This window comes from Pseudorca crassidens, chromosome 1, assembly GCF_039906515.1.
Source record: "Pseudorca crassidens isolate mPseCra1 chromosome 1, mPseCra1.hap1, whole genome shotgun sequence".
Lineage (NCBI taxonomy): Eukaryota > Metazoa > Chordata > Mammalia > Artiodactyla > Delphinidae > Pseudorca > Pseudorca crassidens.
In genome coordinates, this window is record NC_090296.1 from 74,132,541 (window position 1) to 74,158,054 (window position 25,514).

Genomic DNA, 25,514 nt, shown 5'->3' on the forward strand with positions numbered 1-25,514 from the left:
GAACCTTCATTACCAAGGCCCTGTTTCCGCGGCTCAGCCGGCGCTCCGCCCAACGGAAGTGGCGGAGCCCGAGCTCTGCGCGAAGCGAGTTGAATCACCCTGGTGACGGGAGGGGCGCGGAGCAACGCCCTTTCCGCCGGAAGCGGGTTTCGGGGCCTCCACGTGCTGCCCCTCCCCCACCTCCGGCCCAGCAGCAGCGGCGGCTCCCCTGCTGCCATGGAGCCCGCCGGCCTAGAACAGATCCTCCGGGAGCTGCTGCTGCCGGACACCGAGCGCATCCGCCAGGTATGGGGCCGGTGGGACCGGGCCAGGGCCAGCGGAGGCGTTGCGGGAACGGCCCAACTCTGACCCCAGGCTCTCCCCAGGCCACCGAGCAACTCCAGACCGCTCTTAGGGACCCCGCCTCCCTGCCCGCGCTCTGCGAACTGCTGGCCTCAGCGGGCGACCCTCAAGTAAGGTTCCTGCCGCTTCCTGCGGAGTTTCCTATAGTACGCCACATGTCAAGCCCCAGCTCCTGCCCTCGGCGACCCGGTCAGCACCTTCCTGCCCGGGCCCTCACGTGCCTGCTTCCTCGTCCCAGATCCGCCAGTTCGCGGCCGTACTGATCCGCAGACGACTGAGCACCGGCTGGCGACGGCTGGCGGCCGAGCAACGGGAGAGGTGGGTTGGGCCAGGGGTGGGGCGGGCCGGGCTGAGGCGGTTCTTGGGTGCCAAATACTTGCCACCTGTGTTCTAGCATCAAGTCTTTGATCCTGACGGTCCTTCAGAGAGAGACAGAGTAAGTACCTATCTGCCTCCTCTCAGGGCCCTAACTGATTCTAGGCTGAGAGCTTCTCAGGGTTTCTGCCTTCTTTTTCAGCTCCAGGCTGGCTTTTGGGGGGCAGGGACTTAGGTTTTAGACCAGGGGTGGAGGAACGATTCTCAAGTTGTATTAAAGACGAAAGTTCTTGAGCGCGGGCTGTGATGGTCTGCCAAAGCCGAGTCGGAAGAACAGAACTGAAATTCAGCATGAGTGAGGTCACCCTCACCAGACTGCACGCCTACTGTGCTGCTAGTGTCCCTCTGAGACGTTTTCTGTGTCCCAACTTGGCAGAGGCCCTGTGCGCACACCTGGAGGTTTCTCTCCTGGCCACTCCGTGGAGGCAGGGCCATCGCGTACAGGGAAGGGTACTGGAGGGTGATTGGGGGTGGGGAATCTCTCCTGTTTGCAGGCATTCTGTGAGTCTTAGCCTGGCCCAGCTCTCTGCTACCGTTTTTCGAAAAGAAGGTCTGGAGGCCTGGCCTCAGCTCATGCAGCTTCTTCAGCACAGTATCCGCAGCCTCCACGTCCCCGAGAGAGAGGTACTATCACATGGTTGGTGGGAGGAAGGGACCCAGAGGCTGGATAGACCATGTAAGCTTTTCCCTCTCAACTCCTCTTCCTGGGCAGATGGGGCTTTTGCTGCTAAGTGTGGTGGTGACCTCCCGGCCTGAGGCCTTCCGACCCCACCACCGGGAGCTTCTTCGGCTTCTGAATGAGACCCTTGGTGATGTGGGCTCTCCTGGGCTCCTCTTCTATTCCCTGCGCACTCTGACCACCATGGCCCCTTACCTTGGCACTGATGATGTGGTGAGATGTGGGCCTTCACCTTCCCTGGCCCCCTACCCTCGGGCTTTCGTTTCCTCAGTCTTGCGGGATGCAGAGCTACTTAAGATTTTTTCTCTGCTTTTTGTCCTGCTTAACAGTTGAGAGGGGATCCTGTGGGTGGCTGTGCCTAGGCTCCTGCTATGTGCGGGCTTCGAGGAAGCTGCTAGCTTCTGGGGTTGGAGATAAGGCTGCATCGTGCTTTCTGTGATTTAGCTCATCTTGTGTCCTCCAGCCTCTCGTGCGAATGTTGGTGCCCAAGCTCATCGTGGCTGTGCAGACTCTGATCCCTGTAGACGAGGTGAGGACATTCGGGTAGGGGCTCTGTTGGAAGGAGGGTGCAGGAGCATTCAGCCTGGTCCACTGAAGAAGAGCATAGTAACCCCGAGACTTCTCTGTCTGGCAGGCAAAGGCCTGTGAGGCCTTGGAGGCCCTGGATGAATTGCTGGAGTCAGAGTTGCCCATCATCACCTCCCACCTCTCAGAGGTCCTCACATTCTGCCTGGAGGTGAGCCTGGGGTCGGCACTGTCCCTGCTGCTTGTTCTGCTGGGAGTTTCCTTGCCCGTTTCTGATTCGAGTTGGTCTCTGGGCAGGTGGCTAGAAACGTGGCCCTAGGTGATGCAATACGTGTGCGTATTCTCTGCTGTCTCACTTTCTTGGTCAAAGTCAAGAGCAAGGTGAGTGCCTTCTGACACACATCACCCCATCTCTATCTTCTTCTTCATCTCACTCTTGGAGCTTTCTGTCTATCTGGGGTTATGTAAAGTACCATAGCTAAGATATTCCAGGCTGGGTCTGGACTCAGCCCAGCTCTTGGCTGGGAGATTGGGAATCTCCTCCTGGACCCCCTGTGGCCTGGAAGGCTGGAATTTCTAATGTGAGTCCGTCTTGGGAACAGATTCTCAGGGACACCGTTCATTCTCCCTTTTAAGGCGTTACTGAAGAATCGCCTCCTACCGCCCTTGCTGCACACCCTTTTCCCCATCATGGCTGCCGAGCCCACCCTGGGTCAGCTGGATCCTGAGGATCAGGATTCAGAGGAGGAAGAGCTGTATGTTGGACTGGTGGGGGAGACGCCCAAGCACTTTGCCATTCAGGTGGGATGTGGGACAGGGGCCGGGGGCAGGGGTGTTAGGTCGTTGGGGGAGGTTGGGGGGCAGAGATGGAGTCCAGCAAAGTCTACCTGTCCTTTTCCAGGTCGTGGACATGCTGGCACTCTATTTGCCCCCTGAGAAGCTCTGTCCCCTGCTGGTAAGTGTGGCTTTGTCCTTGCAGTGCTCCTACCCCTGGGTTTGCCTAGTCTCCCGAGCTTGAGGATGTTTGGGCCCTGGTAGGTGTGGAAGGCCTATTGCCGCAGGAATAGGCAGGCTCGTGCTGGGGTTTCAGGAGAGTGCCATCTGCTCCCCTAGATGCCCATGCTGGAAGAGGCTTTGCGGAGCCAGAGCCCATACCAGCGCAAGGCTGGGCTCCTCGTGCTGGCAGTGCTCTCTGATGGAGCCGGGGACCACATCAGGCAGAGGTATTTGTTCCCCTGTCTCGGAGTTAGGGTGGGCCATGGGGAGGAGGACCACACTGCCCACGGCAGTCGTGGTCTCCGCTTGTCCTTTGAGCCTAGTCATCAATAGTGTCTGCTCCCACATTCAAGTGTTCTGGTTTGGAAGATACCCCAGCTGTCAGGGTCAGCGGGTGGTGCTCCCCATCTGGTGACAAAAAGCCTTGGTTTTCCCAGGGGAAACAGCAGAATGGCTCAGCCCAGGGATCTCAGGTCCTGCCCCTCAGATTCCACCCTCTTGTCCCGCCCCATCCAGACTGCTGTCCCCACTGCTACAGATCGTGTGCAGGAGCCTGGAGGATCCGTCACAGGTTGTGCGCAATGCTGCGCTCTTTGCCCTGGGCCAGTTCTCAGAGAACCTACAGGTCAGCAAGGCCGATGTGGGCAGCCACTGTTTCAGAGTCCCCACCTGTCCCAGAGACCAGCTTCCCCTCAGCCCCATCCCTCAGGCATCCCTGCTGCCATCAGTACTTAGGTGCGTGCCTTGCAGTTGAGCTGACTCAGACCGTCTTTCTCCTTCCCCCAGCCCCACATTCGCAGCTATTCCGGGGAGGTGATGCCACTGCTCCTCGCCTACCTGAAGTCCGTGCCTCCTGGGTGCACACGTCACCTAGCCAAGGCCTGCTATGCCCTGGAGAACTTCGTGGAGAACCTAGGTGGCGATGCCCTTTGCGGGTGTGAGGGAGGGGATGGGGCTGTCGCTTTGGCTGAAGGGGGCAGGAGGTGCAGCTCCCCGAACCACTGCCCGTGGTGGGGAGAGGGATGTGGCAGGGCCACAGGGAGGGTCGGCCTGGAGGCAGGTAGGAGACCTGGGTTGGTTGGTAGAGGGGTGCCCTTTCCCACAGGGCCTGAAGTGCAGCACTACCTTACGGAGCTCATGGAGTATATGTTGCAGCCTCTGAGAAACCCCAGCAGCTCCCGGGCCAAGGAGCTGGCTGTGAGCGCCCTGGGGGCCATTGGTGAGTCGGAGGCAGGAGGTGGGAGCATGGGTTCACTCCGGGTGCCTGCGGCAGATGGTCCCTGCTCACTCTCCAGCTCTGATTCTGCCCTTCCGTGCCGCAGCCACGGCTGCCCAGGCCTCCATACTGCCCTACTTCCCCACCATCGTGGAGCACCTGCGGGAATTCCTGTTGACAGGCCATGAGGACCTTCAGCCTGTGCGGATCCAGAGCCTGGGTGAGCGAGGCACTCCTAGGCCGGCTTCCCAGTGCTGGGGAAGGGCAGATGCTCACCTGTCGTTCACGAGATCGCCCCGGGGCAGCTGCGCTCGCACCTTACCCAGGAGTAGAAGGGATTTCTGGATTCCCCCCACCCCCCCGCCCAGCTATCTCTGGTCCCTCAGGCCTTGGCCCTGCACACCTCTGGCCTAGTGCCTCATCCTGGTGCTAACCGAGCCCTTGCCTCTGCAGAGACACTTGGGGTACTGGTGCGAGCAGTAGGGGAGCCCATGAGGCCCCTGGCTGAGGAATGCTGCCAGCTGGGGCTGGGCTTGTGTGACCAGGTAGACGACCCTGACTTGCGGCGCTGCACGTGAGTGAGCCCTCACCCCGCCCCCACCCAGACCCCAGTCCTCTGGTTCTGGACCGTGGGTTCCCCCGGCTCCCCCATCCTGTCTGGCTACAGCAGGTAGGACTATACAGCTTCTGTCTGTTTCCGCCAGGTACAGCCTGTTTGCAGCCTTATCAGGGCTGATGGGTGAGAGCCTCGCTCCCCACCTGCCACGAATCACCACACTCATGCTGTTGTCATTGCGTTCCACCCAGGGCATTGTGGTGAGCAGACAGGGTGGGCTGGGCCAGGTGGGGACGGCCAGGCCTGGGATGGGATCTCTCTCCTGGGCCCAGCTGAGCCAAAGTCCCTGCTGTGCCTCCCCATTCCAGCCTCAGTGCACTGGAAGCAGCACCTTCCTTCTGTTTGACGATGAGCACGGTGGGGAGGAAGAGGAGGAGCTTGTGGAGGAGGACTCGGAAGAGGAGGAGGACTCAGAGGTCTCAGGGTGCGGAGGCTGCCTTTCTGGTCTGGGGGATCCTGGCTTGGACAAGGGCCCAGGGCCAGCTCTGCTTCTACTGGCGCCTGATTGCTGCTGCCTCCCCATCTTACTCTAGGTACAGCGTGGAAAACGCCTTTTTCGATGAGAAGGAAGACGCCTGTGCTGCACTGGGGGAGATCTCTGTGAATGCCAGGTGAGCATCGGCCTCTCCTCGGCACAGGGAACCTCTCCTGGGCGCCCCTTCCCCATGGCGGTGTGTCTGTCCACAGTGTGGCCTTCCTTCCCTACATGGAGACTGTCTTTGAAGAAGTGTTCATACTGCTGGAGGTGAGTGGGGCGGGTGGGGTCTGGGGGCTAGGAGCTGTGACGGCCCTGCATGCAGCACACACGTCCTGCCCCTCCTCGTGCCGCAGTGCCCTCACCTGAGCGTGCGGAAGGCAGCCCATGAGGCCCTGGGTCAGTTTTGCTGTGCGCTGCACAAAGCCTGTCAGAGCTGCCCCTCGGAACCCAACACTGCTGGTGAGAAGGCGAGGCCGGCGCCCGGCTGGGGCCTCTGGAAGCAGGGGGTGGGTGGGGAGGGCGCAGGGGCTGACCAAGGCTTCAGCCAATCATGTCCCCAGCTCTGCAGGCCGCCCTGGCCCGGGTGGTGCCATCCTACGTGCGGGCAGTGAACGGGGAGCGGGAGCGCCAGGTGGTGATGGCCGTGCTGGCGGCCCTGACGGCGGTGTTGCGTGGCTCTGGGAGCTTGGCGTTGCAGCCCCCTGGGCGGCTTGCTGAGATCTGCCACGCGCTCAAGGGTGTGCTGCAGAGGAAGGTGAGGGGCCAGCCGGCGGGCTGCAGGGTGAGGAGGTGGCCCAGCCTTGGGTGGGGCTAGCCGGAGGCTACCAGTCCAGCTTCCCCGTCCTTCCACCCACGGAAGGGAGAAGGGGCAGGAGAGCCCAGACTGAGCTGAGCGCCCTCTTCCTGCAGACAGCTTGTCAGGACGCCGACCAGGAGGAGGATGAGGACCAGGTAAGAGCTACGGGTGCAAACTGGGACCAGGCAGCCCAGTTGGTCTCCACGGGGCGGGGTGGACAGTGTGCTTGGCTTGGCCTGGGGGTACAGGGCTTGCTAAAAGATTGGTAGTGGCTCGGAACAACCCACCCAACTCCCGCTAAGGCAGTGGGTGTTCAAGGAAGGCTTCCTGGGGGTGGGGATTCGGGGCAGGCTTGGATTGATAGTGGGAGTAGGAGGACCAGGAGGGAAAGCTGGGCTGCAAACAAACCCAGCCTGGAAGGGGCCAGTCCCGTCAACCAAGGGCAGCCCTCAGGGAGACCACCTGCAGCCGTGGAGGAGTGCGGTGGGAGGCGCCCCCAGTCTCTGACCTGGCCCTGCAGGCTGAATACGACGCCATGTTGCTGGAGCATGCTGGCGAGGCCATCCCTGCCCTGGCCGCTGCGGCCGGGGGAGATGCCTTTGCCCCCTTCTTTGCCGGCTTCCTGCCATTATTGCTGTGCAAGACGGTGAGTGCTCTGTCCTCTGGCTTCGAGCCCCGTTCCGCCTGTGCCCCCTGTGCTCAGTTCCCCACTTGGTCCCAGTCCCAGGCTGACTCGCACTCCTCACCCCACCAGAAACAGGGCTGCACAGTGGCAGAGAAGTCCTTTGCGGTGGGGACGCTGGCAGAGTCCATTCAGGGCCTGGGTGCCGCCTCGGCCCAGTTTGTGTCCCGGCTGCTCCCCGTGCTGTTGAGCACTGCCCGGGAGGCGGACCCCGAGGTGCGGAGCAATGCCGTCTTTGGGCTGGGCGTGCTGGCGGAGCACGGGGGTCGCCCTGCCCAGGAGTATCCTCGGCTTGCAGGAGGGGGCCCAGATGGGGTTGGGAGGGTGTCCCTGGGGTTCGGGATGGGCACAGTCTCCCCGTGTGCCTGTTCCTTGACTGTGGACCAGACACTTCCCCAAGCTGCTGGGGCTCCTGCTGCCCCTCCTGGCGAGGGAGCGCCATGATCGTGTCCATGACAACATCTGTGGGGCACTCGCCCGCCTGCTGATGGCCAGTCCCACGAGGAAACCAGAGCCCCAGGTGAGGGGTGGGGGCGTCAGGCAGGGCCAGGGAGCTGAGGAGGGTGCAGGGCAGGAGGCCAGAGTCTTCTGTGTGTCCAGGTGCTGGCTGCCCTGCTGCACGCCCTGCCACTGAAGGAGGATTTGGAGGAGTGGGTCACCTTAGGGCACCTCTTCAGCTTCCTGTACCAGAGCAGCCCAGACCAGGTAACCGCGATGCTGGGGCCCTTAGAGGGGGCTTGATGCTCCAGTCTCATTGACGGGCAGGGTTGGCATCAGTTTAAGCTGCTCTGCTCAGCTTTCCTGTTGCTGTGCAAGGATTGGCAGCCAAGGCCTTTAAGAGGGGAGGAGGGGCTTCCTCTCACCGCGTAGCATTTTTCCTCAGGGAGGTTTCATTTCCACCCTCTGGTCTGAGCCAGAAGTCGCAGCTTTCCTAGGCTGATTTCCTAGAGCAGGCTCTTTGAGACTGTGCTCCATGGAGCCTGGGCCCTTTGGGCCACCCCACCATCCTTTCCAGTCAGAGCAGCTCTGCTTTCTGAATGAGATTTGTCTGCAGCAAGTGGCTAGCTTTGGGAACGCTTGTCCCAGTGCTCTTGTGTCCATCACCTTTGTCTTGCATCTTCGCAGACTACTCTGTGGGTGGAGCTCCTGAGTGTCTGGGCTTCTTTTGGTCTTTAGGCCGTGATTTCAGATACTTTTGGTCACAGTCTCATGCTCTCCGAAAATCAAACAAACAGAACACATTGCTACCACCCTGTTTCAGGGTTCTTCTCATGGTTCACGGTTGTTTGAGCAATGCTGATTAACAGCCCAGGTGGGAGACTGCCTCTTCGGGGCTCCTACCACCCACCCCAGCGCTGGGGCCCAGGAGTGCTTCTGCCCAAGTCAGCCCTTCTTTCCCCACAGGTTGTAGATGTGGCTCCAGAGCTCCTGCGCATTTGCAGCCTCATCCTGGCCGAGAACAAGGTCCCACCAGGTGACGGTGGCAGTTGTGGGCAGGGCTGGGGGGAGGTGGGGAGCAGCAGGGCTCAGGGGGCCTGGGGCAGCTAGGGGTGGGGGCCAGCCCTCCCCAGACTCCTCCCCCTTCACTCTCCACCCAGACACCAAGGCATCGCTGCTGCTGCTGCTCACGTTCTTGGCCAAACAGCACACTGACAGCTTCCGTTCAGCACTGGGCTCCCTGCCTGGCAACAAGGCCCAGGAGCTCCAGGCCATCCTGGGCCTCACCTAGACTGCGGGCTGCAGCTGGGCCAGAGAGAACAGAGCCTGCCCACGCCTGAGACCAGCTCTCTGCCCAGTTGCAGCTCACGCCTTACCAAAGATTCTGGGCCTGGGCCTCATACCCACTTGGAGTCTCAGCCCTACTTGCCGTCTTACCGGGGTGTCTGCTAGGGCTGGGTCTGTCGTGCTGGGACAATACAGACAGAGTCATGACACCATCCTGTAATAAAGGCAGTTTATTTTCTTCTTGAACAGTAGCGCTGGGAGCAGGAAGGATAGAGACCCGTGTTCAGAAGTGAGGCAGGACACCGTTTACCATAGCTGGTTCCCTGGCAGCTTTGTAAATTGGCTCTAACCGCAGTGGAATCGGGGCCCTGGCTGGATCAGGAGGCGCCCATATGGCTCCTCTTGTTTCACACAAAGGATCTGCTGTGCAGCAAGCACTGGTCAAGAGGGGAGGAGAGGGCTGGTCAGAGGAGAGGGTCCCTACAGCAGCCGCTGGCCTGTGTGTCCACTCCCCACCCCCCACACAGGCACACACATTCCTCGCTCACCCAGGAGCAGGTAGAAGACCCGGGCGGCCACCTTACGGGGACTGAGAGGTGGCACCAGGCTGCTGAAGTCAGGCTCCCTCTTGGCCTGCAGCTCCCGTGCCACTGCCCTGTGGGGGTCAAGAACTATGAGCTGAGGCTGCAGCCCAGGCCACCCACGGAGGCATGCCCTTCCTGGTACCTGTGCACAGCCTCCAGCGAGAGCAGCTCAGGCTCTGGGGGCAGCTCCACAGGCACCTCCACAGGCACCTCAGGGAGCTCAGGCACCACGGGCAATGCAGGGGCTTCTGGCTCCTCAGCCCAGACCCTAGGAGAACACGGGAGTTGGGTGGAGCAGGGAAGGTGGCAGCGGTGACAGTGACGAGGGGTACAGCCATCCTAGCTGGGGCTGCCGCTTACCACCGTTCTTCCGGGGGCACGAGGCTGATGCGGGTCTTCTCCTCCTCAGCCGCTTCTAGGGAGATCTCTGTCAGGGGGAGGGGAAGGTCCTGAGTGGGTTTGTTTGCATCTGAGCAGTTGGGATTTGGGGGCCACCTGGTCCACCTGGGTGCCAGAGCTGGCAGTGACTTGTTAAAAGTACCCGGGGGTGGGGGGAGGGGACTGAAGAGACTCAGTCTGTGCTTCCTTATGTTAAGTGCGCTGACGAGAACTGTCAGCAGTTGGAGCACCAGTTTCCTGGGACAGTGGTCAGGGTGGTGGTCTCCACCGTCCCTTTTCCAGATACTTACCTGAAGGCAGCATGAGGGGCACACTGGGCTCCAGGGCCTCCCTCAGGACCTGGAGATGAGAGAAGGAGAACTAAGACCCCAAGCCATCACAGAAGCACCGGGGGCAGGGGTGAAGCAGGTCTAGCCCTGAACCAGCCTGGCTGGGACCTGGTGCCCATGGCTCACGTGGGCAGAAAAAAGCAGGCTGTTGGAGCTCAGGCAAAGCAGGAAGGAGTGAGGGTGCCATTACCTCGATATCGCTTGGAGTTTCAGCCTTTCTCCTTTCCTCCTCAGCTGCCGCCTCCCTCTCAGCTTCCTCTTCCTCAGGCTCCAGGGGCGGCCTTCTCCTGAGTGCTAGTGGGAGTGGCTGGGCACAGTGGGTCCAGAAAGCCAGCAGTTCTTGGGGTAGCCGGCCAGCTGACAACGGGGCAGCAGGGAGAGGGTTTGAGGCGTGAGGAACACCAGGAGTGAGGGACAGGGGTTCAGAGGATCCCACACACCAGCTCCCACCATTCCTCACAGTGAGTCGGGGTTCGGAACAGCTCTGCAGGGCTCGTGATCATCCTCTCAGGAGGCTGCACCATTGGCTGTGTGGTAGGAAAGGCCAGAAGGCTGGTTAGGAAGGAGCCACTGCTCCTTACCCACCTGCAGTGCCTTGTTCCAGGGCCTCTGGCCTTCTAGCTCTTTCAGGCTCATTCTCTCCTCGTTGCTAAAAGGACTTTCAACTGATGCCCTTGGATGTGCTAGATGGGGTAATGAAGTGGTATGTGGGCAAACCCCCAGCATGTGCACTTTGGGGACTGTTCTCATGCCCCCCACCCCCACCCTGGGAGTTTAAGAGACCCAATGTGCACCTGCTTCCCTCCATCCCTCCAGAGCCTGGGCTGTACTCACACACTCCCGGCAGTGGGCTCTGGTTTGCATTTGTTCCAGGAATTCCTTCCGGGGTATCTGGGTCTCCCGGTCCCAGAATAATAAGCGGCGGCGGCGGGCAGGTGGGACCCTGGGAGGTGGGGAGACTGGGGGCCTCCTCCGCTGAGGGGGGAGGGGAGGTGGGAGCAAGGCTACCCGTTACTCCTTTCCCTGTGGTCCTCGTGGACTGCAGACATGCCCCAACCTGCCATCCCTAGCGGTGCCCTGGGAGAGGGTGCAGCTCCCACCCTGTATGAGGTGCCCATCCCGATAAAATGGGGTGTGGACGGGGCACCTTTTACTAATTTGCTCAAAGGCCTGTGGAAGCTAGCAAGGGCCTTTGGCTTGGGGAAACTGAAAGTGGGTGAGCAGTTCTGGCAGAGGAGGGCGAAAAGGAGGCGGCTTGGAGGAGCATTACTCACCTCTGGGCTGGGTGGGGCTGGCAGACGCAGCTCCAGCGGGGGGGTTACCTCTGCAAAAACACTCGAGGTCCCAGCTCTGCCCCACACCCTTTGTCCTCAAAGCCACCCAGGCGAGATGCTAGAGTCCTCCCTTCAGCAAGTTAGAATACAGGGCCACTGTCTGCAGCAGCTGTACAGGGACCCCCGGGAAGGACCCTGGCATGGCAGGTACTCACCAGGAAGTAGGGCCTCAGGCTCCCAGGCTGGTGGCTTCGGCGGAAGTGGCTCTGCAGCCTCCTCCACCCTGAGGGGAAATGGGCAAGAGAATGAAGATACCCTCCCAGCAATGACCCCTACCTGGCCCAGGGGTTCCTGCCCTTACTCTGGAAGAGCTAGAGGTGAGGGCGGGGGGATTGTGACCTCCCTCTCTGGGGCCCGGAGCTCCTCTTCGTACTCTGTGAAGAGAAGATCAGGGCTCAGAACACAGAAGAGATGGGAACACTGCCCAGCCCAGACTGCCCGTGCCGGAGGCCTGACCATCCAGCACCGGGCGGGCCCTACGCGGCCACATGGACCTGCCTAGCCGACGTTCCTCTAACAAGATGGCTTCCTCCTCCTCTGCGATCAGCAGGTCCAAGTCTCGGCGGCTGATCTCTGGGAGGTCCCGTTCACCCTGTCAGGAGAGGGAGAACCAAGGTGAGGGGACTCAATTCCATTTCTGTCTGAGAGACATGCCACAGGGCTGGGCCAGACCGAGGAAGCCCGTGGGTGCTCCGGCGCTGGGGGCAGTGGTGGGGAAACGGAGGTGGAGAAGGCAGGACTCTGGGGGCAGAAGGAAGCAGATGCAGGGGGCCTGGGCCAGCAGAAGCAGGACTCGGGCCTCAGGCTCCATGTGCAGGGGGTCAGCTCACCTCAATCTTTAGCATACGTATGGGCTCCACCTCCAGGAGCGTGATGGCCTCGGGAGACGGTGCAGTGACCAGAATCCTTTCTGGAGAGGAGGGAAGTCACACCAGCCCGGTGTTCCTTTCCAAGTCCCCCCACCCATGTGGTAAGGCAAAAGCATGGACTCTGGAGTCAAGTCCACCTGGGTTCTTAGTCAGGCCCCGGCCAGTCACTGGCAAGCTGACCCAGGACACATCGCTTAACCGCTATGGGCTTCACTTTCCTCATCTGTAAACTGGGGATAATAATTCTGATCTCATAGGACTCTTGTGAGCAGTAACGGCATTATACACATACAGTAGTGCCCCTTACAGGGCCTCGCTCCTGAAAGAAGCTCAAAGACAGTGATTTCTTCAGCTCTTAGACGTTCCTCTACCTCTCACCAAAGAGAAGGCTCTCTCTGCTCACCTGGCTCTATAGGAACTTCAGGAGGGATCTCTTCAAGAACTCTCTCTGGGGTCACAGCCTCTAGGAGGTGTTGAATCTTTGGGGAGGGATTGGGGACAAAAGATAGGGTTCAGCTTCAGCGCCCTGCTTCCCCATTTTCACAACCTTATTCAGACAATGGACTGGACAGTGGTAGCCCTTTATGCCTAATTCTGTGGCACTGGCAGCAGCATGCAGTGAACCCACTCACCATCCGGTTTCCTTTCCTCCCGTTCCCGCCCCCACCCAATCATCTAGACTGTGTTCATTTGTCTGGGAAAGAAGTACTGCAGCCTTATGTCAAGTGTTGGGGACAGTGGGAACAGAAAAGATTCTCGATCTTAAGGACTATATATGGTCTAGTGGGGAGACGAGTTTGTATACGACCCCAGCAAGAGCCAGCCAAAGGATGCTGTACACCTGAAACTAGCACAACACTGTAAATCATCTACACTTCAATAAAAGCTGTTTGTTTTGAAAAACAAAATAAATTAAAAAGAAAGAGTCAACACAAAGGATAAACAAGGCCCTAGTGATGTGCTGAGTTCTAGAACATTTGGTTCTGGCTGGGAGTCGTATAAAGACTTGATAGAAAAGTGTAGAAATTGAGCGATGTCTGTAAGAGAATGGGGGGTGACCATTATGGCCTAGGGAAACAGCAAAAGTAAAGAAGTAAATGTGGCATCTTTGGGGCATAGGGGCCAGGCTGGGGTTTGGGAGCCAAAGATGCCCAGGAGATGTGCTGAGAGATGTCTAGGGATGGCTATCTCTGGACCAGGGTATGGAGAACCTTAAATGCTAGTATTCTGTTGGCAGTGGGGAGCCACTGGAGGTGTCTTTTTTTTTTTTTTGCTGTACGCGGGCCTCTCACTGCCGTGGCCTCTCCCGCTGCGGAGCACAGGCTCCGGACGCGCAGGCTCAGCGGCCATGGCTCACGGGCCCAGCCGCTCTACGGCATGTGGGATCTTCCCGGACCGGGGCACAAACCTGTGTCCCCTGCATCGGCAGGCGGACTCTCAACCACTGCGCCACCAGGGAAGACCTAGAGATGTCTTTGAAGGAAGGAAGTAACACTGTCTAAGCTGTAGGGGTGTTAGGAATGGATGGACAAGGACATGGGAAACCCAGTGCCGAGGGACACTGAGGGCGTGGATTGCGGGCTTGGCTCTTGGAATGGTGTGGAGACGAGAGCTGCCTCTAGGTTGGTCCTGAATAGGTAAGTGCAGCAGACTTGTCTGGATGGGTCCACCATGGCAATTGCACTGCAATGACTTCTGTGGGGCAGAGCTGGAGCAGGCTCCCATCCCACCCCCACCCAAGTGTCAGACTGGCAACTCATCAGTCTGAGGTGTCCAGGGGGAATGAGACCTACCTGAGGGATTTTGAAGGGACTGGGCAGTATGGGCTCCACAGACATCATCCCAAAAAAGGGGTCTGGAGCATCTTCCAGCGCCTCCATCCTGACCAGGTGATTAGGCAGCAGCAGGCTGGGTCTGAGGGAGAATGGGGGCTGTCAAGGACTGAGGCCAAGCAGGGAGGTTCCCTTCCAAAGACTGGGTGGTCCCAGTCCCAGGGACACACTCACAGGTCAGTCTCCACCATATCAATGCGGATCCGCAGCTGGGCCCGGTGCAGGCGCTCCAGGATGTGCTGGATGTCCTCTGAGGGCAGGGAGGACAAGATAGGGTGCCAGCCCATGGGAGGACCGCTCAGCTCTGCCCCACCTCAGAGCCTTCTAGCCTTACCTACAAGGTACTGGCATTGTTGAGAGTAGACCCGAATGACGCCGATCTGGAGCTGGGCTGAGAGATAAAGGGAGAAGCGGGGCCGCGGCAGGCCTGGCAGCGGGGGCTGGACTCGTACCAGCACGTAATTGAGGATTTCCTCGCTGGGGGAACGATGCACCCTGATCACCGCTGCGCCAAAGACCAGCCCCACAGCCCAGCGTAATCCATCCCCTAACCCACAATGGCCCCAGGCCCCTCTTTCCTTTTCTGGGCCTTACCAGGTCTTCACCACGTTCACCTTCAGGTATTCACGCTTCACCAACCGGGTGCCGCGCGTTGCCGCCAGCCTGGAAGAAGGACAAGGAGTGAGGATGGAGGAGAAGCCCTCAGGCTGGGATCCCTGGGCGCCCCTCCCGGTGCGCCGACCCTGGCTCAGCCCTCCCTTACCAGATGGTGGCGAAGCAGCCGGTGTGGCGCTGAAGCACGCTGGGATAGTAGAACATGGTCGCTCCGGGGTTGCACCCTCGTCTACACCACTCTTCCGTTCGGATCTCAGTCCGAATTCTTCAGGGCACAGGATTTCCCAACACCCGTCGGAGAGAAGAATGTGGACAAGCGGCGCAGCAAGTGCACCCAGAATGCCAAATAAACGAACCGGTAAACGATGGGTGGATAAACGATTAAGGGGATAAGTAAATGGAGACGCACACTGGATACACAGGAGCAGGGACACTCTCTCCATGCGCCCTGAGCCGGTTCGCACGCTGCGTGGGTGCTTCGTACTTACTGGAGCCTCGCGGCTTGGGTTCCAGACTTGGAGATGCACAGCTCCGCGACGGGAAGCCCGAGCTGCGACCCAGACCAGGTCCGGAGGGAGAACGGGTGTCCTCCGTAGAGAAGCCGGTCTCTCGGCCTTTGCACAGCTTCGGCCCCTGCCCGGTCCCGAGGCTGCAGGGCTAGATCCCGCCGCAGGGAGCGCGTGCTCTGGTACTCTGCGCCTCCCTCCTCATTAGATGGCGGCGGCCCCCAAAGCAGCCAATGGGGAGCAGGGTCAGCTTGGGGGCACTGGCTGCAGGGCGCCAAGTAGGCTGCCTGGTTGGAGGCCACAGGGGACTCCCGAGGCAGGCAGCGAACCAATGGGAAGAACCCTGCACGCGCGGGGGTGGGGGGTGGGGGGCGGGGGGGCATTGTGAGGTGTCCCGACCAATGGGCTCTCGTCCTCGCCTGGGCAACAGGGGTTCCTCAGAGGTGCTTCTCTGCGGACCAATGAGCGGGGAGCAGACCCCAGCCTCGCCTGCAGCGAGCCTGGTAACAAGGGTGCTTCAACTACCGGGGAGGTTGCAGCATGCCAAGGGCAACCGCCACGCCCTGTTTGGGGCGCCTGACCTGCGGTTAGACCTTGCCTTTTCCCCCAAATCCCACCGAGTAGCAATTGGTTGGTCCGCCTTTGTTCCCAGCCTAGGGGCTATGGTGAGCTAGGGAGGTAGAAACGGGTATGAGGTGGCCTTGGAGCCACCCCAGGTCGTTGGGGAAGAAAGACCTCACAGGAAGCAGCGAGGGCACGGGCCGGGTCATTTCCTAAATCTGAACAGTTTAGGTTGTGGCATTCCTCACCTGGCTGTTGTGAATGTTTTCCTGGCTGAGACTTCAGTTTTGCTGGATGCAGGGCATACTTCTCGGCGTACAAAAGCTGTTTTGTCTCAAAAATTCTTTGTGTAATATAAGTTTTATGGTTGTAGTTACAAATATCCCATTCCCCATGCCTCCTGCCTTCGCACAGCCATTTCTTTGGCCTAAAATATCCTTCCCAGTCTTGACTCCAGGGCATGCTTCTGCCTCTTTATTAAGACTCAACTCTTCACAGCATACACAAAAATAAATTCAAAATGGCTTAAAGACTTAAATAAGACATGACACCATAAAACTCCTGGAAGAGAACTAGGCAAAACATTCTCAGACATAGACTGCAGCGATATTTTCTTAGATCCATCTCCCAAGGCAAAAGAAATAAAGCCAAAAATTAACAAATGGGACCTAATCAAACTTAGAAGCTTTTGCACAGCAAAGGAAACCATAAACAAAAGGAAAAAACCTACCGAATGGGAGAAAATATTTGCAAACGATGCGACCGGCACAGGCTTAATTTCCAAAATATACAAACGGCACATACAACGCAATATGAAAAAAAACAAAAAACCCAATCAAAAAATGGGCAGAAGACCTAAATAGTCGTTTCTCCACAGAAGACATACTGATGGCTCTCACAGGCACATGAAAAGATGCTCAACATCGCTGATTATTAGAGAAATGCAAGTCAAAACTATTTATTTTACTTTATTTAAAAATATTTATTTACTTTGGCTGCATGCAGAATCTCTTAGTTGCAGCATGCAGACTTCTTAGTTGAGGCATGCAGACTTCTTAGTTGTGGCATGCGGACTCTTAGTTGGGGCATGCATGTGGGATCTAGTTCCCTGACCAGGGATCGAACCCGGGCTCCCTGCATTGGGAGCATGGAGTCCTACCCACTGATCACCAGGGAAGTCTCCCCAAACTATTAATACAATAAGGTATCACCTCACTTCAATCAGAATGGCCATGATTAAAAAGTCTACAAACAATAAATGCTGGAGAGGGTGTAGAGAAAAGGGAACCCTCCTACACTGTTGGTGGGAATGTAAATTGGCATAGCCATAATGGAAAAAAGTATGGAGGTTCCTTAAAAAACTAAAAATAGGGACTTCCCTGCTGGCTCAGTGGTTAAGAATCCGCCTGCCAATGCAGGGGACACAGGTTTGATCCCTGGTCCAGGAAGATCCCACATGCCGCAGAACAACTAAGTTGTGCGCCACAACTACTGAGCTTGCACTCTAGAGCCCGTGAGCCACAACTACTGAGCCTGGGTGCCACAACTACTGAAGCCCGTGCGCCTAGAGCCCGTGCTCTGCAACAAGAGAAGCCACCGCAATGAGAAGCCCGCACACCACAACGAAGAGTAGCCCCCACTCACCACAACTAGAGAAAGCCCGCGCGCAGCATGGAAGACCCAACGCAGCCAAAAATAAATAAACTAAAAAAAAAAAACTAACTAAAAATAGAGCTACCTATGATCCAGCAATCCTGCTCCTGGGCATATATCTGGAAAAGACGAAAACTCTAATTTGAAAAGACATGTGCACCCCAATGTTCATAGCAGCATTATTTGCAACAGGCAAGATGTGGAAGCAACCTAAGTGTCCATCGACAGAGGAATGGATAAAGAAGATGTGGTACATATATACAATACAATACTACTCAGCCATAAAAAAGAACAAAATAATCCTTTTGCAGCAACATGGATGGACCTAGAGATTATCATACTAAGTGAAGTCAGACCGAGAAAGACAAATATTATATGATATCACTTATATGTAGAACCTAAAAAAGAACACAAATGAACTTATTTACAAAACAGGAACAGACTCACAAACATAGGAAAAAAACTTACGGTTACCAAAGGGGAAAGGGGAGGGAGGGATAAATTAGGAATATGGGGTTAACAGATACACACCACTATATATAAAATAACCAATAAGGACATACTGTATAGCACAAGGAGCTATATTCAATATCTTGTAATAACCTATGATGGAAAGAATCTGGAAAAATACATAACTGAACCACTTTGCTATACATTTGAAAGTAACACAATATTGTAAGTCAACTATAGTTTAATTAAAAAAAAAAAAAAAGACTCAGCTCTTATTGCAGCCAAGCTGACCCTATTTTATTTTGTTCCTTCAATCCGGGAACTCTTGAGAGGTTCTTGTTTTTTCCATTAGTGCCTGAAACTTAGCTCAGCAAATGTTTGTCAGAGGAATGTGCAATTGCCCTAAATTTACCACCACAGAATATCAAGGCTGAACGGGATTTCAAAATCTAGTCCAAGACTTGCCTTTACAGATGAGAAAACAGAGGCCCATATGGACTGTTTGTTCCAGACCACACAGCTCCTTAGTGGCAGCCTGGTTGGGAACTCTGTTCTTTTGAATTCCAGTGTTCCCAATCCCTATTCCACGGTGCTTGGCTAAATTGGTTTCTACATGATACTTACAAATTGTTTCGATCACTGTACATATATTGTCAGTGTTCACAAGTGTTCACGCTGGGGCACAAATATGATAAAGTGGGGACACCTGCCCTTAAGGTGCTTAGGACCTAGTTTAAGAGATAAAGGACACAGTAATTTGCTCATTCATCTGTCCATTCATTCAACAAGTATTTATTACATGCCTACCATGTGCCAGGCACTACTCTAGACACTGGGGATATAGCAATGAACAAAACAAGTCCCTGTTCTCATGGAATAGGGAAGGAGTGACGATAAACAAGTAGACAAATAGAAATGTGTGAAGTGGTAATCAGTGCTATGAAGAAAAATGAGGCAGCATAAGAGAATAGAGAATAGTGAGGGCTGCTATTCGGGTTGGGTGCTCAGGGAAGCCCTCTCTGAAGAGAGGGGGCAGGTCATGTGCTTACCTGAAGGAAGAGTGTTTTAGACAAAAGAACAAGCAAGTGCAAAGGTCCTGAGGCAGAAATGTCTGGTGGGTTCAGGGGACCTGGAGCAAAGTAACTGAGGAGAAGAATAGCAAGGGGTGCGGTTAGAAAGGAGAATGGGGCCATATCACCTTGAAGGCCATTGTAAGGATTTGGGCTCTTACCCTGAGTGAATTGAAAGCCAATGGAGGATTTCAAGCAGAGGAATGACATGATAAGATTTATGTGTTAAGAGGATCTCTTCTGTGTTGAGAATGGGCTGAAGGTGGACAAGAGTGGAAGCAGAAAAGATGTGGAAGGAAGCAGAAAGAAGAGGTGTGAGAGATGATGGTGTTTGAACCAGTCTTGGTTAGGGAAGCAGAGTCAGATTCTGGATAGATTTTGAAGGAAGGAATGATAGGATTTGCTGATGGGTTGGATGTGGGGTATAACAGAAAATGAAGTGAAGGTGCAGGAGGGATTTCAGCAGGGCCTGTGCACCTGCACACTCAGTACCCAATTTCCTCACTGCCTATGCAGATGCCTGTTGGGGCTCCTGGCTTCTCAGGACGACAATGAGGAAGGTCCAAGGAGGCAGAAAGGCTCAAAAGCAGTGAAGTTTGTCAGGTGAGACAGCAAGAAGTTCCTCAAGAATCTAGACATCCAGATTTGATCATGTCAGTGAGCCACTCAAAGCTTATAAAAGTGACATGACAGGAAGGAGCTGGTCTGGGAGGCTACCTCTCCGCCAGTTTGGTGTCATGTACGGGAAGCGGGAAGCTGGAGGCTGTGGCAGTCGGGTTAAGCGGTGAACTAGTCTGGTGGAGATGAGTGTAGGATGAGGTAGGATGACCGGTGGCCTTGTGAAGAAGAACTACCAGTTTGGGAGCAAGATAAACACGGGGCAAGGGAGAGTGGTGTTGGTGGATCTGGACCCCTGGGATCCCAGCAGACAGAGTGCTGGTGATGTGGCAGTCTAGGCCATGTTGTCTGTCATGGTGCTCAGGTAGAGTGAGGAGACCTGTTTGGGAGCAGCCTTCAGTTGGGGTGACAGTGCCCCAGGTACTGGGAGAAGAGGCACCAGGGCATGGTCTGCCCAGGGCACAGGAGGCTCAGCCACTCTTCCCTCTGATTTCCTCCCCTGCCAGGCCCCAGGGCCTCCAGCTCATCATTTCAGGTCTGTTCATTGAGACCTCCAGGCCAGAGTCCAACCCTAGGCGGAATCAGAGCCCTCTAGCCAAGGACTGTGGACGCCGGATTTCCCTTATGAAGGTGGCTACAGTGGTCATAGGCTCAGTGCCCCTCTTTTTGGCTGACCCCAACCCTCTCCCTAATCCTGGTTGCCTAGAGGATACAGAGAGCCAGGCCCAGAACCTGAAGCTTCCTAGCCCAGAGAGCTTGCTAGCCCGAACCTGTGTCTGGAGGAGAGGAAAGAGGCCCAGAGATGCCAGCAGGAAGAGAACCCGAGTGCCCTGCCCTCAGGTTACATCCCCATCATCTCTCTGTGACCCTGCTGCCTTCTTCTCTCAACAAGTCCGATGCTGATTCCTTTTCAATAAAATTTTATTTTCAATCCTTAGTGAAGATCTAAGAAGAAAATATAAAGTGCTAGGTTTTAGGGTTGCGGGCAGAGGGAAAGGCCCCGAGTTCGCGCCATCTGTACTTGCCCAGTTCAGTTCCTCAGAGACGAAAGAGGGTATATCTCAAAATTTAAAAAAAAAAAAAAAAAGTCATCCTTGTGTTCCCCACCAACCAAGGTCTATGAGGAGTTCAAGGACTAAATCACCACAGACAACCGATGAGAATGATCACCGTGGGAGGCAGGTCGAGAGCGTGGAGGAAGAGGCTCTCTCAAAGCAGATAGGTGGAACAGAGAGAGGAGAAGGAGGCTGGGTCCTCCAGGCTCTGCACCAGGGGCAGGATGGCTGCCTGATCCTCTGGAGTCTTCTCCAGTAAATGTCGGGCAAAGGCCTGCTCCATCTGCACGAAGAGGTCGGGAGAGGGGGTTGTGAGCACGGCAGGCAGGGCCGGACACTACGCCCAGGGGCTCTTTCCCCGGGAGGCCCTCTTCCTCCTCAACACCCCACTCCCATGCAGGCAGGCTGTTCTTGCCCTATCCCGACTCACCTGCACTGTGATAAGACTCTGTGGGGTGTGGTTGGGGCCAGGGCTCTCCTCCCAGAAATTCAGTGTCACCTGGAACTCGGGTGCGGGGCCCAGGCCCTGGAAGTACCTGGCCAGGTCTGAGAGAAAAGGTCAAGAGTTGGAAGAGAAGACAGAGGGTCTCAGGCAGGGAGGGATTGGGGAGGATCCCATAATGGAGAAAGAGGGGTGGCAGTGGGGCCACTCAGAGACCAAGGCCAGAGCAGGAGCCTCAGGGTGGTGAGGCCGTTGCCTGGTGCCAGGGGAAATGTTAGGAACTGAGCTGCTACTCGCCTGTGGACAAATAGGGAAAGGGGCCGCCTTCTGGAGGTAGCCAGTCGTCACACAACCTGAAACCTGGGGGAGCTGGGGGAGCTTAAGAGTCCTCTCGGCAGCAGCCCTGGCTGCTAACACAGTTGTGCCACACCTCTGTTGCCTGCTCACAGCCTCCCTGCACTAGGGGACCCCGTGGCCCTGGGTCCCCTATACTCCAGGCCCTCACTCCCGGAGTCCAATTGACAGTGGAATGGAGGCAGGAAGTGGGATTCCAAGCGTGGATGGGAGAGGGGCAAGCTGAGGGGCGGCTGAGCGGTGGGCGAGGGCACGTGATGCACACAGCTCTCGCGAATGTGTGAGTGGTCGCTGGGCAGGTGTGTCCAGTGGGGGGGTGCCACGAGGCGCACCTTCCCATGATTACTGTACGCTCCCGTGTGGTGGTGCTCCCGAGGCGTGACAGCCTCGTGCTTGGCTTACCTGGTCCTCATCTTCCACGGCCTTGGCTGGGGAAGGGGGGCTGCCAGGGCTGAGCATTGCACGAGTGCAGGGGCCATGCCTGGGCTGTGATGGGGGATGTGCTGGAGGGAGCGCAGGGTGGTGGCCGGGCCCATGGAGGGGGAACAGAGGTGGGGGAAGGGGCTCAGGGGCTCGGCGGGAGCAGCCTCACCTCTGCAGAAATAGGCGGTTCTGAAGAGCTCCACGCACTGGTTGCTGGGCAGCAGGTGCGGGCCTGGACCAGGTGGAGCCTGGGGCGCGTTCCAGGAGATGGGGATGGGGCAAAGGCGCTGCACAAAGAGGCCTCGGGAGTTGCTGGCCACCAGGACCCCTCTCTTGAGCTGGCTCAGCAAGCGCTGGGTGGGCTCTCGTGGGCCGGGTTTGGGAAATACCACCTGCTCCATGCCGCACTGGGAGCGCGAGGGCTCAGCCACGAGGCGGCAGTCCAGGCTCTGCACCTGGGCCTCACCCACCACACGTCCATCGTAGATGAAGGTGAGCAGCAGAGAGTAGTCTGTGGACAAAGAAAGGCCAGCTGTACCGGTGCCCCTCCCCAGGGGCTCACTGGCCAGCAAGAGGCTCTGGAGAAATGAAGAGGGGCTTCCTGCAAATCCAGCATCCTCATTTTGCTGGCGAGGAACGTGAGGCTCAGAGAGAGAAACCAGGTAAGGGCTGGTGAGGACCAAGCAGGACCAAGCAGGCCGCAAGGTGGGGGCGGCAGCCGCACCTTCTAAGGATAGAGAAGGCGCCCTCCCTCCTCATCCTCCTGCCAACCCTCGGCAGCCCAGAGGGCTTCCCATCATACTTTCCCATCACTCAGGAGAAGAGCTAATACACAGATTCTCACTGAGGCCTTAATGGCCAGGGCCTTACAGTTTACAAGAGGGTCCCAGAGATCAGTCCTCTACTTAACCCACAGAATCAATGTCTCAAAGTGGATTTCCAGGGAACACAGCATGTAGGGGGTATTTTTGAGAAGTGAGCTGTTTGGAGTGGTGGCAGGTGCACTGCCTAGAAACCAGTGCCTCTGAGTAAGGTGGCCCCGGTTTGCTGCAAGCCCTGACAGATTAGATACATACGTAGCCAGAGGAGGACAAGGGAGGATGGGGGCAGGGGTGAGTCAAACGCCAAGTACCTGAACCTGGAGGGGGCAGAAGCTCTGGGGACACCAGATCTCCTTGGAGAGGGGCCTCAGCTGTGTCCCTACCTGGGGGGGAGGCAGAGGCACTGGTCATTCAGAGTGGACTGGGGAGTCCAAGGGCCAGAGGCTGTGGCATGGAGGATAACACAGGAGGCAGGGCACTTGGTACCTTCCTGAAGCTCAGGGCTGTTGCTGCTGCTGCTGCTCCCGGAGTCTGAATAGGTTGTTCCCCCACTGGTCTCCACCAGCTCCTACAGACACAGTTTCTATCGTTGGCCCATCTCTCCCCCACGTACTGTTCTGCCCTCAGGTCCACCCGGTTCCCTCCCCAGCTCTCACATTTTTGAGGGGGTCCTGGAGCAAGGAGGGGCTGAGTATGCAGTTCTTCGTGGTAACCTCGTCCTCCTTCCTCTCAGAGGACACAGAACTGTGGTGTCGCTTTGATGGTGATTTCTGGGTCCCTGGCTGAGCTGTGGAACGTTGAGAGGGAGAGGAAGGTCAGAGCCTTAAGTGGGCACAGAGGGAAGGGGAGAGGTAGGAGGCAGTGAAAGGATGGGCAGGACTGGCAGGGAACCTGCTCCCCAAGGACAGGACAGAACTCTGACCGAGGGGCCTGGAGGGAGGCCACCACCCTCCCAGGAGGCGCAGGGCTCCATCCTTCCTCCCCAGGCTGCTGATTCTAGGAGTGGCGGGGCAAAGGGACACCCACCGGGGAGGGTTCCAGGTGGCAGCAGCCGGTACACCTTGTAGGGCTCAGCCCCATCCCTGTGGCCATTCTCAGGAACCTCCTGGAACTCAGAACTCTTGTTCAGAGCACAGCGCAGACGAGTCTTCCAGATAGCAGGGCCTTCCGAGTCCCCCTCCTTGTGCTTTCCCTTAAATATTGCCCAGGCCTAGGACACAGCAGAAGTAAAGAAGAGGCAGCATGTTGTGGACTGCAGATCCTTTACCAAGGCTGGCTTCACGGATGTGTGGCCTGAGCGCTCACACAGAAGGGCCTCTGCTAGGTTTATGCTCAGCTATTGCCACCTTGAGGTCCTTACTAAGGTTTGCATTTTCATCTTGCATGGGGCTCTGACAATTACGTAATGTAGCTGGTTCTACCCTGCAACCTCCCCTTTATCTGAAACCCAGGTGGATGTAAGCGCTTGAGGGTGACAGTGCCAGTGTATATTCCATCCCTCCCTCCAAGGGGCTGGTTTCTGGGCCTTTCACCTTGAAGAAGGCGGCATCCTGATCCTCCCGGAAGTCCTGCTTGCCTGCGTGCTTCCAAGGAATCCGGAACATGGTCTTGGCCGCATCTTCCCAGCACACTCCTGGGAACTGCCCGCTCTCCACCTGCTCCACCACCCAGTTCCGGAGCTTCCGGGTGCAACGTGCCCTGCCTGATGCCATCCTGGGGATAAAAGCAGCAGGAAGTGTCAGGGGAACTGATACTTTGGGAAGAGTGAGATCCTGGCCCTTGGGGTTGGATTCCGGCAAGGGCCCCTAGAGATCTCATCCATCTTTTTGTCTCTATAGATATAATCTCAAACTTCTGAGGCTGAATTGTTTCATTTCTGCCGTCACTAGCGATGACCAAAAATACTTTCTTTTTAACAGCCCAAGCTGTGACATCTAGAAGGGAACCTTAGGCATTGGTCTTAATTTTAAGGTTTTTCAGGAATCTATCATTCCCTTGGTGTCCTGCTCCTGGTGAGAGGCCCTGTCTGGATCCCCAAGTATTTACAGACACAGTGGCTGCTTGTGAGATGCCTCTTCAACCCTCTTCACTCACCACCCCCACAACCTATCCTTCGATGCCCCCCAACCTCCCCCCCCTTGTCCCAGGGGTAGGTGGGGCAGGGAGCTGGGGGCAGGAAGCTGGGGGCAGGGGCAGGGGCAGAGCTGTGGGCGGGCGGAAGTGGGCAGGACCAGGAGGCAAGAAAACAATCAGGGGAGAGCAGCAGAGTCTTCTTCCCCAAACCCGGTAGTAGGTGCCCCTGTCCTTTGCCTAGAGGGCTTGGGACACCGGCCTCCCCATCAGTCTTTCACTCACGCCAAATTCCAGCTCCCCGGCTCACAGGCCTTCTGTCTATTCCTCAGTCTAGCAGAGGGGTCCCCAGGAGCCTCTACCCACCACCTCCAATCTAGCCGGGCCTTCCCACCTAGACCCAGGCTGACACCTATTTTTGGTTAATCTTACCTGAGCTGCTCTGCAGGCTGTCGCAGGGCTCAGCGGACCTCAGCTCAGCTCCTGGCTAGGCAGCTCCTGGATCTCTCCGCCCCTTTCTACAGTCCCCACCCTAAGTTTCAGTTCTGCTCCAGGGAGGTTCTTTTCCCCGAAATCACGTGGTCTCCGAGTTGCAGGGTAACTGGTTACCACCAGGGGGAAGCAGCATCTGAGAATCTTATCGTAGGAATCCTGCGGTCAGAGTCTGGAGGAGGGACCTACTGCCTCAGGCTCATTCCCCTTCCTCCCTCAAGATACTCTTTGCTTGTATCAGACCACCTCTATGACACTGCTGCTTCCCCAGGGAGGCCGCAGTGTCCCGGAGTCTAGCCTGGGGCCTCTGGATAGCTCTGTACCACTTGTGCATCTGTGTTCCCCCACGATGCCTGCTTGGTACCTACTAGGTCACCCCCAAATATCAGCTGAATTCAATAAAAGAAGAAAGGATGCAGGGAAAGAGGAAGCCCAGGCCAGGTGGCTGGATGGGGAGGGCTGCCCTTGGCCTCCCACAGCATCAATTGCTTCTGCCTGAGTCCAGAGAGGGTCAGGTGGCAGGCTGCAGGGGGCCTTTAGCAAAGCTCTATTCACACACACCCCTTTCCCTGGTGCCCCAGGATGGTGGGGTCAGGAAGGAAGAAGG

General features: G+C 57.0%; 3 protein-coding genes across 9 annotated transcripts; 1 reads left to right on the forward strand and 2 right to left on the reverse strand.

Annotated features, from left to right (window-relative positions):
* The first annotated feature begins 6 nt into the window (after positions 1-6).
* IPO4 (importin 4) lies at positions 7-8,642 on the forward strand. Of its 5 annotated transcripts, XM_067739399.1 has the most exons (30): positions 7-285; positions 366-452; positions 581-660; positions 737-778; positions 1,212-1,341; positions 1,430-1,609; positions 1,860-1,925; positions 2,031-2,132; positions 2,219-2,302; positions 2,558-2,722; positions 2,823-2,876; positions 3,035-3,144; positions 3,434-3,542; positions 3,704-3,833; positions 4,023-4,136; positions 4,240-4,353; positions 4,587-4,707; positions 4,838-4,949; positions 5,058-5,173; positions 5,283-5,360; positions 5,437-5,494; positions 5,581-5,686; positions 5,788-5,981; positions 6,137-6,178; positions 6,544-6,669; positions 6,778-6,986; positions 7,093-7,225; positions 7,306-7,410; positions 8,110-8,179; positions 8,304-8,642. In XM_067739399.1, the coding sequence occupies exons 1-30, from the start codon at positions 217-219 to the stop codon at positions 8,432-8,434; spliced, it is 3,237 nt and encodes a 1,078-aa protein (XP_067595500.1). In that variant the 5' UTR covers positions 7-216; the 3' UTR covers positions 8,435-8,642. The 5 variants fall into 5 exon arrangements, 3 of the variants coding, with proteins under 3 accessions (XP_067595500.1, XP_067595510.1, XP_067595518.1); XM_067739409.1 differs by lacking the exon at positions 6,778-6,986 and having other exon boundaries at positions 6,470-6,669; XM_067739417.1 differs by lacking the exons at positions 5,581-5,686; positions 5,788-5,981.
* A 3-nt stretch (positions 8,643-8,645) lies between these two features.
* REC8 (REC8 meiotic recombination protein) lies at positions 8,646-20,004 on the reverse strand. 2 transcript variants are annotated; one of them, XM_067739464.1, is made up of 19 exons: positions 14,541-20,004; positions 14,372-14,440; positions 14,112-14,254; positions 13,952-14,027; positions 13,739-13,859; positions 12,349-12,424; positions 11,907-11,986; positions 11,575-11,668; positions 11,378-11,450; positions 11,232-11,299; positions 11,017-11,066; positions 10,577-10,717; positions 10,203-10,269; positions 9,933-10,099; positions 9,704-9,752; positions 9,375-9,441; positions 9,157-9,282; positions 8,979-9,085; positions 8,646-8,867 (listed from the first exon to the last, which is right to left on the reverse strand). In XM_067739464.1, the coding sequence occupies exons 1-19, from the start codon at positions 14,594-14,596 to the stop codon at positions 8,776-8,778; spliced, it is 1,722 nt and encodes a 573-aa protein (XP_067595565.1). In that variant the 5' UTR covers positions 14,597-20,004; the 3' UTR covers positions 8,646-8,775. The 2 variants fall into 2 exon arrangements, with proteins under 2 accessions (XP_067595565.1, XP_067595575.1); XM_067739474.1 differs by having other exon boundaries at positions 11,533-11,668.
* Positions 20,005-20,153: 149 nt separating this feature from the next.
* IRF9 (interferon regulatory factor 9) lies at positions 20,154-25,373 on the reverse strand. 2 transcript variants are annotated; one of them, XM_067739603.1, is made up of 9 exons: positions 24,848-25,373; positions 23,878-24,058; positions 23,372-23,555; positions 23,002-23,132; positions 22,832-22,913; positions 22,657-22,728; positions 21,694-22,035; positions 20,736-20,851; positions 20,154-20,588 (listed from the first exon to the last, which is right to left on the reverse strand). In XM_067739603.1, the coding sequence occupies exons 2-9, from the start codon at positions 24,055-24,057 to the stop codon at positions 20,460-20,462; spliced, it is 1,236 nt and encodes a 411-aa protein (XP_067595704.1). In that variant the 5' UTR covers position 24,058; positions 24,848-25,373; the 3' UTR covers positions 20,154-20,459. The 2 variants fall into 2 exon arrangements, with proteins under 2 accessions (XP_067595704.1, XP_067595715.1); XM_067739614.1 differs by lacking the exon at positions 22,657-22,728.
* Between the last annotated feature and the right edge of the window lie 141 nt (positions 25,374-25,514).

What these genes read in the sequence shown, in the direction of transcription:
- IPO4 (XM_067739399.1), top strand. Translation starts at nt 217, where the DNA reads ATGGAGCCCGCCGGCCTAGAACAGATCCTCCGGGAGCTGCTGCTGCCG. An exon ending in GTCCTTCAGAGAGAGACAGA is followed by an intron (nt 779 to 1,211) that starts GTAAGTACCTAT and finishes TCCTGTTTGCAG; the next exon opens with GCATTCTGTGAGTCTTAGCC. An exon ending in CTCTGATCCCTGTAGACGAG is followed by an intron (nt 1,926 to 2,030) that starts GTGAGGACATTC and finishes TCTGTCTGGCAG; the next exon opens with GCAAAGGCCTGTGAGGCCTT.
- REC8 (XM_067739474.1), bottom strand. Translation starts at nt 14,596, where the DNA reads ATGTTCTACTATCCCAGCGTGCTTCAGCGCCACACCGGCTGCTTCGCC. An exon ending in TACGTATGCTAAAGATTGAG is followed by an intron (nt 11,669 to 11,906) that starts GTGAGCTGACCC and finishes CTCTCCTGACAG; the next exon opens with GGTGAACGGGACCTCCCAGA. An exon ending in GTTCCGAACCCCGACTCACT is followed by an intron (nt 10,100 to 10,202) that starts GTGAGGAATGGT and finishes CCCCGTTGTCAG; the next exon opens with CTGGCCGGCTACCCCAAGAA.
- IRF9 (XM_067739603.1), bottom strand. Translation starts at nt 24,057, where the DNA reads ATGGCATCAGGCAGGGCACGTTGCACCCGGAAGCTCCGGAACTGGGTG. An exon ending in AGGATGCCGCCTTCTTCAAG is followed by an intron (nt 23,556 to 23,877) that starts GTGAAAGGCCCA and finishes GCTGTGTCCTAG; the next exon opens with GCCTGGGCAATATTTAAGGG. An exon ending in TCCAGGACCCCCTCAAAAAT is followed by an intron (nt 22,914 to 23,001) that starts GTGAGAGCTGGG and finishes CTGTGTCTGTAG; the next exon opens with GAGCTGGTGGAGACCAGTGG.